Genomic DNA, 14,574 nt, shown 5'->3' on the forward strand with positions numbered 1-14,574 from the left:
CCCGCGGACCGGGTCGCAGTCCGAGCCCGAAGCGGACGGCGTCATGAGGCACCTGCCGTACTTCTGCCGCGGCCAGGTGGTGCGGGGCTTCGGCCGCGGCTCCAAGCAGCTGGGCATCCCCACAGGTGAGCGCGGAAGGTCGCGGGGCCCTCCTCCCCGGGACCCCTCCCTCCGGGCTTCCGGAGTTGGGTCAAGTGGGGGCCGGGACGTCAGACGCGGGACTTGGGGCTGCGGGCAGAGGTGACGCCCTCCCCTCCGCTCGGTTCTCGCTTTGTTGAGGCGGAGGACCTTTGGTCGGATTGAGGAAGCTCGTCCACATCCACGGCTCGGGGCTCACCGGGGACCGGGCTTGAGGGGTGGTGAGGGCAGAAAGCCGAGCTGAGTTTCGGGATCCCCCCCTTTCCCGCCTCCCTATCCAACCAAGCTAGAGCTGACAGGCATGGCACGCGTCATCCCCATTAGGAAACGTAATGGGAACCAGATTGGTTAAATTTCCAAGCCAACTGTAAGGTTTTTTTTTTTTGTTCTCTTTATATGTCTTGTTAGCAATTGGACGAGAATCCGATACCTTTTTTGGTCTGTCTGCATTAGTTTCAGTAGTCAGGACCTGACTGTGTGAGTAATTCATCCTTAAAAATGCATACCAGGGTTGCCCCTAGTCTTTGAGTTGGGGACCTAGCCACGTATATTTTGAAAATAAGAATAGTTTCAAGAGATTCTGAATCTCTTTAAGAAAGACCAGGTCTAAAAAAAAAAACCCAGCTGTTCATGCATCTCTTTTCATCTACCTCAAGTGTGTGTTTTTGTTTTTTGGAGAGCTTTATACATTTAATTGTTCTTAACCTAGCCACATGAAGAGGAGAAAGAAAAAAAAACAAACAACCAAGCCATACTATAGAATGGTGGGATTGATAATCATAGGCAGGATTCCAGGAAATTTATGAGCATAATGATTTAGGCTAGCCTTCGTGAGATTTTTATAAATATTTGCTATGAAACTGTTAACACTCAGAATATTTATTTTCTGTTATTTAGCTAACTTTCCGGAACAAGTAGTTGATAATCTTCCAGCTGATGTATCCACTGGCATTTATTATGGCTGGGCCAGCGTTGGAAATGGAGACGTTCATAAGATGGTGGTGAGCATAGGATGGAACCCATACTACAAGAATACAAAAAAGTCTATGGTAAGAAGTCTATTTAGCTGGGGGCGCCTGGGTGGCACAGCGGTTAAGCGTCTGCCTTCGGCTCAGGGCGTGATCCCGGCGTTATGGGATCGAGCCCCACGTCAGGCTCCTCTGCTATGAGCCTGCTTCTTCCTCTCCCACTCCCCCTGCTTGTGTTCCCTCTCTTGCTGGCTGTCTCTGTCTCTGTCTAATAAATAAATAAAATCTTAAAAAAAAAAAGTCTATTTAGCTCTATTACTGAAAATGGGATAGTAATTTAAGGTAATATTCAGTATTAGATGCACATAGAAATCATTAGTGGTACTCAAAACATAGTCTAAATTACTAGAATTTTTGGCAGTTTTCTTGAAGGATTTTCAAGTGACGTGTTTAGTTACTGTTTGACTGGATTAATTTTTCATCCTTTCACTTTCAATGTATTTGTGTCTTTAGATCCAAAGTGAATCTCTTATAAAATAAAGTGAATCTCTTGTAAAAGGGGAAGTATAATTAGATTGTGCCTTTTGACCATTCTGTTAATCTCTGCCTTTTCATTGGAGAGTTCAGTCCATTTACATTTAAGCTAATGACTGATAAGGAGGGACTTCTGCCGTTTTGCTGTTTTCTATATGCCTTACAGCTTGTCTGTTATTCTTCTATTACTGCCTTTTGTTTTTTAATTTTTTTTTTGGTAGTGACACATTTTGATTCCCTTAGTTCCTTTTGTGTACTTTCTATAGAATTTTTTTGTGTGTGGTTACTGTGAGGAGTTCTTTTAACTTTCTACAGTTATAAATTCTAATTTGGATTTACGACAATTTTAATAGTACATAAAAACTCACAAATTACATCCTTATACATTGTCTGCCCAATAATATACAGTAATATTTTTTATGCATTTATCTTTTAAGTCATGTAGAAAATAAAAAGTGGAGTTTCAAGCCAAAATTGCAATATTAATTTTTATAGCTGTCCATGAGTTTACCTCCACTGGAGATAAAAGTGAATTACTTGTGGCATCTGGGCAGCTCAGTTGGTTAAACACCTGATTTTTTATTTCGGCTCAGGTCATGTTCTCAGGGTGGTGAGATGGAGCCCCTCATCAGCTCTGTGCTGGGTGTGGAGCCTGCTTGAGATTCTCTCTCCCTCTCCTTCTGCATCCCCCTTTAAAAAAAAATGAAGTGAATTACTTAAGAGCATGTTTGATAAAATTGAACTTGCTACAGTTAATATATAGTTCATTCACCCTTTAATTACTTGCTCACCCTGCTAGGATAGAACTGCTTACTCCATTAGGTGGTGCTTTCTAATAAAATTGCAAGGTGATGCTTTTTTTTTTTTTCCCCCTCTCTCAAACTGCTTTGAGGGTGTACCCCTTTTCTGCTCTTTTCACAGTACCCATGCCTCTTAAGACCCTAATCTGCTAGATGGGGCTGGATCTTGGTCAGGTTAAATGTATGGCAAAAACAGAGTAGATCTAAATTCCGTCCTGTTTGAAGAGTTTACAGAAGTGTGTCACAGTTGGAAAACCATAGGGCTAAGTCTTGGTTCAAACAGTAGAAATGACCCAGAATTGCTTAACATTGTGTTCAGTATTTCTTATTTTTGAGTATTAAGGATGTGGAAATTATTTGGAGTAAAGGAAAAGAACTAATGAAAGAACACAAAGTAGTTTTCTGTAGATGGGGAGGAAATGAAGAGGAGAGGGAGAGCTATTCCATGACAGATTTCTGCTAACAGGACCACTACTGTAGCAAGCCAGTGGAGGAATGCCTTGGAAGTCCTGCCAGAGTTAGAAGAAACTCAATTTTCTACTGGTAGGAGGTTCATACTTTTCAGATTTTCTTTTTCCTTTTCTTGCCAATATTAGATATCTGTGATGTGTCTGTTGAAGTCTTTCCCCCTTTAAAAAAAATTGGATTGGCTGTTTTAATTGACTTAAAGAAGTTCCTAGTATTTCCCAGATCTGGTTCCTTTGTTGGGATATGTATTGCAAATATTGTCGCCTTCTGTGTTGCTTTTGTTGTTGTTGTCGTTTTAATGTAGTGGTGTCTTTTGAAGAACAGAGGTTCATAGTGCTAATGTAACCCAATTCATCATTTCTCTTTTATGGGTGGTGCCTTTTGTATCCTATTTAAGGAATCTTTGCCTGTTCCCAAGTCATAAAGATACTCATCTTTGTTTTCTTCTAGAAACTTAATTGTTTTAAACTTTTCTCATCAAATTGATTTTTGAGTATGGTGCAAAGTAAGGGTCAAAATTAATGTTTTCCCATTTGGATATTGACTCAGCCCGTTTTTTGAAATACCATTCTTTCGTGACAGCACTGCACTGTCACCTTGGTCATAAGCCCTGTGACTTACATGTGTGAGTCTCCAAAATGTGCTCATACTTGGTCTCCTCGTCTGTCTTTGGGCCATTACCACATGTCTTCATTTTCGTAGCTTTTATAATAGGTCTTGATATCTGACTGTGTACATCCTCTACTTTTAGTTTCAAGATTTTGGGGGGATAATTTCAACCTTCACATTTCCTTATAAATTTTAAAATCACTTGACAGTTTCCATCATTAAAAAAAAAAAAAAAACCTAGAATTTTGACAGGGGTGACATGGAACATGTAGATCAATTTAGGAAGAGTAGACATCTTGACCATTTTTCGCAGTAATGTTTTATAATGATCAGTGTTGATGCTTCAGTTTTAAGTGTCCTTCATATATTAGATTTTCTTAAGTCCTGCACAAAATATGCCTCTATCTCCAGGTTTCATGTTATCTAGATTGTTTAAACTTCTCAACATTCAGTGCTGCCATCTTCTATATTTGTTTGTTCTCTTAACCGGCTTTCCTGCTTTTGGACTTGGATTTCTTGGTAAGAATCTACTGAAATTCAGATTACAGAACACCATCTTCCTCCTCCACCATTTTGCTTCAACATGGCCTGTACCCATTAGTTGATGCTGTTCCTTGATCAGGATCCTGCATTGGGCCCTCCTGCCTGCACGTCATCTTCAGCTCCACCTAACCCTCAGAGGCTTCTGTGACCGTATGCGTCAGAGACACACGGATCCTGATTAGTCTTAGAAATGGTTCTTTAAGGGGGCGCCTGGGTGGCACAGCGGTTAAGCGTCTGCCTTTGGCTCAGGGCGTGATCCCGGCGTTATGGGATGGAGCCCCAATCAGGCTCCTCTGCTGGGAGCCTGCTTCTTCCTCTCCTACTCCCCCTGCTTGTGTTCCCTCTCTTGCTGGCTGTCCCTATCTCTGTCAAATAAATAAATAAAATCTTTAAAAAAAAAAAAAGAAATGGTTCTTTTAGTAGTAACATCTCTTAATACTTTGCTCCTTACTTGGTGGTATCTTGACTCGGGTGTTTGTTTTTGTGTTTTGTGGGTTTTTTGCCCTGATAAGACTTAATTACTCTGCATGTTAGTTTTTTTAAGGATTTTATTTTGAAGTAATCTCTGCACCCAATGTGGGGCTCGAACTCATAACCCTGAGATCAAGAGATGCATGCTGCACTGACCCAAGCCAGCCAGGTGCCCCTGCATGTTAGGTTTCGGTTTTTTTTTTTTTTTTTTTAAGATTTTATTTATTTATTTGAGAGAGACAAAGAGAGAGCACAGAGGGAGAGGGAGAAGCAGACTCCCCACTGAGCAGAGAGCCCGACATGGGGCTCAATCCCAGAACCCCGGGATCATGACCTGAGCTGAAGGCAGACACTTAACCGACTGAACCACCCAGGCGCCCCCTCCCTTTTTTTTTTTTTTTAAATAAACAAATCATACCAGATTTGTGATACAACATCTGACTTACTCAGTTATAATGTTTATATGTGAGGTCAGGGGCAGGAACAGGACTGATGGAAGAATTCAGGGAAAAAAACGTACTTAGATTTTAACCTGTCTTTAAAAATTTAGTAAGGTTTGATTGTTTCATTTAAATTATCCCCACCATAAATGTGGAGATATATTTCAAATTTCAGGTATTCTGTAATTTGATGGTAATCTTTTTAACATTTCTTAACTCTAGGAAACTCATATCATGCATACCTTCCAAGAGGACTTCTATGGGGAGATCCTCAATGTGGCCATTGTTGGTTACCTCAGACCGGAAAAGAACTTCGATTCGCTAGGTAAGTTCTGTTCCGATCTTCTTAAGTATTACTGCAGCTACTTCTGCTTCTCCTAGTAACAGCATGGCAGGAGAGAGAACAATTGAGCCTGTGCCTTACACGCATTAGTGCCTTTCACCCCCACAGAAACATATGAGGAATTATTTTGCCCATTTCACAGATGAGGAAATTGGCAGAAAGCGGTTAAATAATTTGTTCAGAGTCACATCAGTATACGATGGAGCCTAGATTCAGGCCCAGCAGGATGGCTGCTTCTCTCCCAATAGTGTGAAGTGAATGAAATCTTTATTTCCTTTTCATATTTTAAGGAATAAATGAGAATGAATGCTGAGATGAATGATGGATGCTTTGCAATGCTTGAAGTGTAAGAAACTAAATTGATACTTGAAACAAATGGTATCAAGTATGTTAGTGTGGTGGGTTGTTTCAGTTCTGCTGTGGAATTTGACATCTGTGAATACTGAAGAGGCTTGATCACGAGTATTTTCTCCCTTTGGTATCTGTGACCTACCTTTGTGCTAATGCACAAAGATCAGGGACGTCTCTTGTGGACCGTTGACTTTTACTTAAGTCTGGAAGAAGGGCTGGAAGAAACATTTATTGGGCATCTGCCCGGTGCTAAAGACGCTGCCAGCCTGTGGGTTTTTAGGAGGCCGAACAAAGGAGTAGTAAGTGTGTAGCAGCAGTTTCTCATCACTTACCTCCTCTGTTCTCTCCACAGAGTCCCTTATTTCAGCAATTCAAGCTGATATTGAGGAAGCTAAGAAACGACTAGATTTACCAGAACATTTGAAATTCAAAGAAGACAATTTCTTCCAGGTTCCTAAAAACAAAATAATGAATGGCCACTGATAAAAAAAACCATCTTATTCTTATTTATTCATTCGCTGTTTTCTAATATTTTACTGCTCATGACTCCTCAGTCGTTCTACATCGAAAATCAGACATTTTCCTCCAGCCGCGAATTAAACAGTACAGTGTCTTTTAGCACATTATGTTTCAGCTGTTCAAATTAAACCAACCCATCATGCTATAGTCCTAAAGTGATTCATTTTAAAAATCAAGATTCTTTTTTATGTAATGTGTTGATGAAAATGTACCACTAGAAAGGTCTTCAGTGTCTTATAACGGAATTGCAAATGTATCTAAGTATGGGTAAAAAGGCAAGTCACTAGATTGGAGATGAGCACTGGTAATCCTCCTGGTGCGCAGTAGTACGTATGTACTTGGGTAGCACGTGCTGCCAAGCAGAGGAGGCTCACCAAAGTACATGGACTCGGGAGAGGCTTGGCAGTGGATTATCAACCTAAGGGGAAAAGATCCAGAAGGGGAAAGATCCAGACTTTATCTTTTTGATATTTTGTGCATTAATAGATTATTGCAAACCCGTAGACATGTGAATTTTTTTTTTCTCTTGTGTGACGTTTCATTGTGGTTAGTCGTTTCCTTTGTGAGGTCAGATCATTGCACTGTGTTCCATTTTGTCTCCCAGCTGCCTCAGTTCTCCTTGGTCTAGACTCCCCCTCCCTATCATCTTTGTGTTTACCTCCCGAAGGTAAAATGAGTGTTTTTCTAATCTCTAGGTCTCATTTTTGTGTTGTATAACAATTCTCCTTTTTAAGAGTAGATATTGCATGTTTTTCTTGACTTTGGTTCTTTTTTCCTTGAAACAATTGTCCGTGTCTTTTTTTTTTTTTCCTATCTCGTTTAGAATACCCTGCAACTGTTCACTTAGACAAAAGACTGCGTCTGTATCTACCATTCCATCCCTTCACTATATAAACAGTGACTAAGTGCATATCCGTATTGCATTTTAGGAAGAATATCCCTAAAACTTCATTAGGTTTCCTCAAGTTGAAATGAGCACACAGCAGTTCATTTGTATACACCACTTTCTTAACACAAAACATTTGTTTTCCCCCTAAGGAAGCCATTTAAGCCAATTAAGTTATGAAAGCTACTTATTTTTAATGTAATTACATATTCCTGAGCAAATGTAAACTGTCGTAGCTGTGTACGCACAGTGTAATTTAATGCTAAACAGTGCTTGCAGCTTGGGGAAAAGGTGTAAATAATAAAGTTTTAGTTACATAATCCTCATACTACGCATTTTTTCTTCTAACTAAGAAGTAATTTTTGGCTACTCGAGACTCTAATTTACATTGAAATCTTTGGGTATTTAGGAAATTGAGATTACAGATTGGGCCTCCTGAAACAGTACATGGCATTATTGTTTACTTAAGCACCCACTTTAGCGTGGGGAAAGGAGCAGAAGTATAGAGAAGGTAGTTTTAAAAGTAACTCATTATAAATCATTTTCCCTGATCTGCATAAATAGAGAACAGATTTTAAGAACGACACAGAGTATTTAGAAACACACCTAAAACATTGGAGAAAGGGGAAGCATGGATAAATTGAGTTGGATTGTGTTTTACTTTTCAGTATATGAATTTATGGCAAACAATGTAGTATGTGTCTTCCTTTTATAAAAAGACTTGAAAAATGTAACTTAATGTTAGAGACCCTATACTTGAAAGAAGCCGCAATTACTAGTGGATTGTAAAGCAAAGATAAAAACAGACACGGAAGGTGTAAAAACAGATTTGTGTTTGTTTGAATAGCCTGCTGCTAATTATGTCCTTATTAAGTGTGTGAAGTCTTTGATGTTGTCACCTTACAATTTGAAAATCGTATATTGTAAGGTTTAAGGGTTAGTTAATAGTGTCTATACTTCTTAAAGTTTTATATTAAGTATGTATTATAAGAAATGGCAGTAGTACCATTTTTGATTGATCTGATTTCAGGCCTTGAAATAAATCTTACCTAAGTGATGTTTCTTTCCCTGTGTCAGTTTGAATCTTTTGCCTTGTCTATGTGTAGGTCCCTCATTTGCCGGCTGGTGGTCCCTTGCTGGTGTGTTTGAGGGCCTGACTGGCGAGTTGCAGGTGGCTGCTGGTGGGGGGGGCAATCCCTGCGGAGCAGTGGTAGTTCTAGAACCACGGGCTTTGTCTTGACAAGTCCCTGTTGATCCCTGCAGCACGGGTTTATTTGGAGAGCATTCTATTTTTTTTTTTTTTAAAGATTTTATTTATTTATTTGACAGAGAGAGACAGCCAGCGAGAGAGGGAACACAAGCAGGGGGAGTGGGAGAGGAAGAAGCAGGCTCCCAGTGGAGCATGGAGCTCGATGTGGGGCTCGATCCCAGGACCCCAGGATCACGCCCTGAGCTGAAGGCAGACGCTTAACGACTGAGCCACCCAGGCGCCCCAACCCTGAAGAGCATTCCATTCACAGGGTGTCAGTTCTCAAAAGCCTGCTTTCTGAAGGTGAGGGTCCCCATTATATTTTTAGGAGCCAGAGGAGTAGAAGTCAGAGTTCCCTTCCATGACTTCTGCTCCAAAACAGGATTCTGCCGTCTTGGCGACTAGCAGTCCCTTGGAGCTCCTGCCTGTGTCTGGTGTATGCAGGGACACGGGTGTTCTTTCAACACTCCTCAGGCACTGTCAACAACGGGGGCTTACACGTTTGCAGCTAGGGCTGCTGTTGTAACAGCTGGGATCAGGCAGGCGTAAGCCGGAAGTTTACTTGGACAAAAGTGGTAAAAGTGCCAGCCTTTTCCTGTCTCCCCCGCCCCCAGCTTGGGAAATGGATATGAGGCTGAAAGAGGAGATCCAGTCTGACCTTCAGAGACTGAGCTGGGAGATAAATGTGCCCTGTAAAGAGATGCCATCAGAAACAAGAGTTAGCAGAAACGAATTCTGGAACAATCTCTACAAACATGACAGATGCAGGGATTATCAGATAGACTTCGAAATGACTTTAATATGTGTAAAGAAAAGAGCGTTAAAAATGGTAAAATAAGGGTCTATAAAAATTGGACAGAGGGGAGGTAGATGGGGGATGAAGAAATAATGCGGATTAAGAGGTACAAGCTTTCAGCTGTAAGATAAGTCACAGGGGTGAAACGTACAGCACAGGGAATACAATGTAATAATGTATGATGACAGATGGTGACTACACTTAACCGTGGTGGGCACTAGTAATGTACAGAATTGTTGAATCAGTATGTTGTACACCTGAAACTAATAAAACACTGTATGTTAATTTAAGTAAATTTATAGCTTTATTAGGGCATGATTGACATAACAAGCCACACGTATTTAAATTGTATGACTTGGTACGTTTTGATATATAAATACATCACTGTAAAATCAAACTCAGGATAATAAATATCACTACCCCTCCCCCCCCAAAAAAAACCTGGGGAGGATAAGCATGGATTTAAAGTGATATTCATATCTTCAAATCTGGAGTGTCCAGGTGAATTTAAACGTTTTCTCTTTCAGTTGGAGGTGTAGATGATTATAAGATGTCAACACTGGGTGGGAAGTTAATTTTTTATGACCCCCTCCCCAAATTCATATGTTGAAGTCTTACCCAGTGTGTGGGCAGGTGGGACCTTTGGTCGGAGGTGGAGCTGTCATGGATGGGATTGCCCTTATAAAAGATAACCCCAGAGAACTTTCGTTCTTTCTGCCACACGGGGACACAAGAAGTCAGTTTGCAACCCAGGAAGCATCTCACCAGAACTTGACCATGCTGGCTCAGACTTGCAGCCTCCAGAGCTGTGAGAAATAAGTTTCTGTCGTCTGTAAGTCACCCAGTCTGGGGTGTTTTGTTACAGCATCCTGTACAGTGGAACCCTGATGTGAAGCTTAAAATAGATGGCCTCCTTCCCTGCTCTCCTCTCCCTTCTCCCCTGCCTCCCCCCTTCCCCGCCTCTTTTGTCTCTAATGGAAACAGGTGTGAGCCATTGGGTTGGGAGTGAAGACGGTACAAAGGCATCATCTACAACATATTTATAATTTTTTTGCTTTGGAACTAGATTTGAGATGTCAAATTGCTGTCCTCCAGGAGATAAGTCTTAACAGAGTTTCTTCAGGTCAGTGCTGTAAACCAGTACCAGTTCTGTGGGTTACCTAGGACAGTGGGAGAGCAGAGCTGTTGAAGGGTGTGGGGAAGGGGCGGGGGCCAGCCCCTGTACAGAGTCTTGAACACTCTTGCTGTCTATGGGAGAGCCTCGTCTTAGGAAGCACTTGGGTGGTCAGCGGGCATGGCCAACAGGCAGATAGAAAAGTCAAAACTACCCGGGAACACTTCTTAGTAAATTGCTAAGGCGTAGAATTTAAATTTAAATTTAAATCTAAAATTTAATTCTTTTATGTTTCTTTGCATTTTGGCCAGGCCCTTCTGGGGTAGTAGGAGCCTTGGTTGAGTTTAAACAGGCAAGGATAACTAAGCAAGTAAGAGAATCTTCCTATTCTCACTCATGCTCTTGTCCAGTGAGTCTGTCCTATAGTTGAATTCTCTTAAGTTAAATCCAAGTATTATGTAACTGCACTGTATGATCTTCTGTATTTCCCACAGCGGACCTAAGCCTCCTAGGTTACCATTTTGCTTAGGGATCTAACTGGTGGCAAGTAACAGAGAAGGACTTGGCTGATTTAAGCAGGAAGTGAACTGAACTGGAAGAATGATGGGTAACTCAGGGGGGATGGGAACGCTGGACGCCGGGTAAGGAAAGGGGACCTCAGAACCAAGGCCAAAATCACACACACAGCTGGTTCATCGAGGACAGTGCCGTTGCTGCTGAGCGAGCATGTCCCAGCTTCCCAGCAAGCCCCAGGCGAGCCACATTCTCCACACAGCTGGCCCTGTTGTCCCGAAACTAATCTATGGGGGTTTTTTAAAACAATTTTTTGAAGTTTTTACTTAAGTAGCCTCTCCACCTGAGGCATCTGGGTGGCTCAGTCAGTTAAATAGTCTCTACACCCAGCGTGGGGCTAAACTCCCGACCCCAACACCCTGAGACAGAGTCACATGCTCTTCCGACAGCCAGCCAGGCGCCCCAGTCTTTCTGTGATTACCCTCTGATCGGCCGAGCTTCGGTCATGTGCCCCTGTGTTAGTGGCAAGGGGTAGGCTGGAAAACTGAGTACCTACTTCAGCTTCTGTAGAAAGAGACACTGTTCCGCCAAAGCTGATGCAGTGGGAAGTAAATTCTCTAAACAGAACGAGGGGCGTCTGACACTGGACAGTAAGAAAAAAGGACAGGTCTCCACCTGCATTATCTAACTCCGAAGGAAATGATCTGAGTGCTTGCTGTTCGTCCGCTCCTGCATCCATTCCCAGAACATTCCTTCTATTAGGTTAGCATGTTCCAGAGAGACAGACAAACCCTTTTTAAAGAAGATTTTATTTAGAGAGAGAAAGCACGTGCACACGTGTGCTCGGGCAGGGGCAGAAGGAGAGAGAATCTCAAGCACGCTCCGCACTGAGCACAGAGCCCAGTGCGGGGCTCGGTTCCATGACCCCGGGATCGTGACCCGAGCCAAAACCAAGAGTGGGATGCTTAACTGACTGTGCCACCCAGGTGCCCCAGAACCCTTTGTTTTCTTTTATCTGAAGAAAAAACTATAGTAATCCATAGTGTTTCCATTTTTATCTTGATCTGCAGGAAGCTCAGGGCTAGCGTTCAATCTCAGTAGTGATAACCCTATAGAACCCTGCTTTCCAGAGTGTTCTTGGAAGAGCCCTAGAGCTTCCTGGAGGTGCACCATGGGCTGGGCAAGCAAGGGTATCTCTGCCCTGCCCGCTTTAAGGTAGTACTCTTACCCTTTACATCTGTGGTTTCTACCGAGGACTACATTTGATTAAAGGCCTCCGGTGCTAAGAAATGCTGACACTTCTGCTTGGATGGGTCAGCCCCCCTGCCGCCGCCTCCCTCAAGGCTCGTTCTCTCTTTCCACGTTGACGATTTCATTTTGCACACATACTAGGTGGCGCCAGTAAGGACTCTTCTGGAAGCAGGCGGGTGTAAGTCCTAGAAGAGTCACTCCCTGTGGGGCACTGAGAAGATTCCCTGGTGTGGGTTCTGCTTGGATCCCTATAAACAAATAACCTGCTGCTGACTGAGTCACTCACGGGAAGTCCAAATTCATCTCTGGGTCCCTTTAGGCCTCTGAGAATTCAAAACATTTTCTCCGGCTGCCCAGTGCATCGTTTTGCTTGCCGATTTGCTGGAATTTCAAGTTTATTAAAGGCTCTCCAACCAGTACGGAATTTCTGTCAAATGAAGTTTTTGGTTTTGTTTTCAAATCTCTCCTGGACCCAACAAAACCTAATACTACTATTCTGAGGTTTCCACCATATTTCAAAACTGGGACTTTCCCTGACCCGTAGCCTGACAAGCCAGACCTGTTCTCCACCGTTTCTAGAGGGAAAGTCTTCGCAGACTGAGGCTCAGCTGCCCTGCCCTACAGGAGTTGTGTACGTGGGACGCTGGGAGCTGTGGGTGGTGTTCGGGAATGATCCCCCGGGGCCACCAGGCCAAGCAGCTTTGGCCCAACACGGCAGCACAACCTTTCCTTGGCTCTTGCTTCGGCAGGCTACACTGCCTCCGGCACAGGAGAGAGTTGGCAAAGCTGAGATCGAACTTTTAGTCGAGACAGCAAAAAGGTAGAAAGTTGACAAACACATAAGCATTAATACAATTGACACATTGTGGTCAGGAGCAAGTTCTCCAAGTCTGGAGGAACAGGGATGTGCCAAGGATCCAGGTCCCAGACCACACCAGGAGAGTCGACTAATGTCAGGGGAGAGTGTCCAGACTGCAGCCTCCGGACCCCCTGGCAAGCTCCTCGGGCGACCTGTTGCTATTTCATTGACATCCATCTTCTGTTCCCCGTAGAATTCCATCATAATGGACTCTCCCCGGGCAGCTCATGTTCTCTAGTAATCCCCGAGCTCTGCTTCTCCTGGACTCCAAGCCTTTGCTCATTCCCTTTCCATTCCCTCCACTTATCTGTAGCCCACCCATCTGTGAGATCGTGTGAATATGGAACTCTTCTTTACACTTGTGGCAGAGGCCAACAAAGGTAAAAATCTTTGTAATAGATGATGCTAGCTTCCCCCTTTTCCAATTCTAGGTCCTAGAAAATCCAGGTCATGCTGAATGCGAGAAACCCATTCTGTCCATCACCCTCCTACCTACAGAGGAGTGGAGTTGAAGAGGGAGGGAGGGAAGGCTCATTTGGAGATGATCTCAGTATGCTCTGTTGGACCCCTTGCAGTTACATCGAGCAGAGAGCTTGTGTTTCCTAGATTGGGAGGTAGGATGGAAGGATTGTATGAGAATCTGTGGCTAGATTAGCTGTGGACAACAGAGCAGAGAGAGAACATGGCTCTTGCACTCTCAAGAGAGGGGGTGAGGGAAGGGAGCAAAGGTGTGTGGTCTCATAGACCAGATGTACAGATATGGTTAGAGCCAAATCTGATAGGGATCCCACCTCAGATGGCAATCTGGATTGTGACCCAGAAGTGACCCAGAAGACAGGCAGAGGAGGATTTCCAGAAGCCCAGGGTCTGAGGGACCTCAAGGGGGCTTTGGGCGTACCAGACATTGCAACTGAATTGCTCCCGAAGGGAACATTCAGAGGGAATCCTTTAAGCACAGCGAGCTCAGGGCCAAGCAGGGCCTAGGGCTGGGCTCTTACCTAATACAGGTTTTTAAAAAATTATCATCTATCTATCTCAGGTTTTTAAATGGATGCATTATGAAATAAAATTGGTGGATTGTGGTCAGCTTAAAAAAATTAGAGTATGATGAAAAAATATAATTTGGATAAGTACGGTTTCCTCAAACTTTTCCTTTAGTTTTATAAAGAGGGGTTGGTGTAAATTTTATTTTTCTATTGTGGATTGCAGTAAAAAAAAATGGAAAGTCCCTGTTTTCATCTGCCCTCCTTGTGTTTGCTTCTGGAGGAATCAGACAGCTGCCATCTGGGAAATGAGAAAGAAGCCCTCTCAGCCAGTTTCTATGCACACAGGCAAGTTATTTTTATTTATCTTTATTTTTTTTAGATTTTATTATCTGGGGGGGCAGGGGAAGAGGGAGAGAATCCCAAGCCAACTCGGAGCCTGACGCGGGGCTCGATCTGACGACTCTGAGATCATGACCCCAAGCAGGAGGCTTAACCAACTGAGCCACCCTCGCTGCCCCAGACAAGTTTTTTACTTCCCTGGGGCTTCGTGTCTTTTTGTGAAACAGGGGTAAGAACAGTCTACCTCATAGGGTTGTGATGTTACAAGGTGGTTATTTCTTCTCCCGGCCAAGATAACATTGCAACTTTAAGGACACAGCAAACCCTTCCCTGGATTATATGCGGAGAGCCTACTTCCGGTCAGCGGTAGACAATGCGTTCTGGGAGCAGAAAACGT

The 14,574-nt window shown here is 43.1% G+C and overlaps 1 protein-coding gene across 3 annotated transcripts in view; it reads left to right on the forward strand.

Annotated features, from left to right (window-relative positions):
- RFK (riboflavin kinase) overlaps positions 1-8,127 on the forward strand; it is a 9,577-nt gene extending 1,450 nt beyond the window's left edge. Inside the window, exons 2-5 of one of the 3 annotated variants that reach the window (XM_040620236.1) lie at positions 80-125; positions 1,036-1,187; positions 5,194-5,296; positions 6,018-8,127. In XM_040620236.1, coding sequence (XP_040476170.1) covers positions 80-125; positions 1,036-1,187; positions 5,194-5,296; positions 6,018-6,148 — 432 coding nt within the window. In that variant the 3' untranslated portion in view covers positions 6,149-8,127. Of the gene's footprint in view, positions 1-6; positions 126-1,035; positions 1,188-5,193; positions 5,297-6,017 lie in introns of those variants that run through there. The other 2 variants (XM_040620234.1, XM_040620235.1) reach the window with 2 other exon arrangements.
- Positions 8,128-14,574: the final 6,447 nt, after the last annotated feature.

Source organism: Ursus maritimus, unplaced genomic scaffold, assembly GCF_017311325.1.
Source record: "Ursus maritimus isolate PB19 unplaced genomic scaffold, ASM1731132v1 scaffold_34, whole genome shotgun sequence".
NCBI lineage: Eukaryota > Metazoa > Chordata > Mammalia > Carnivora > Ursidae > Ursus > Ursus maritimus.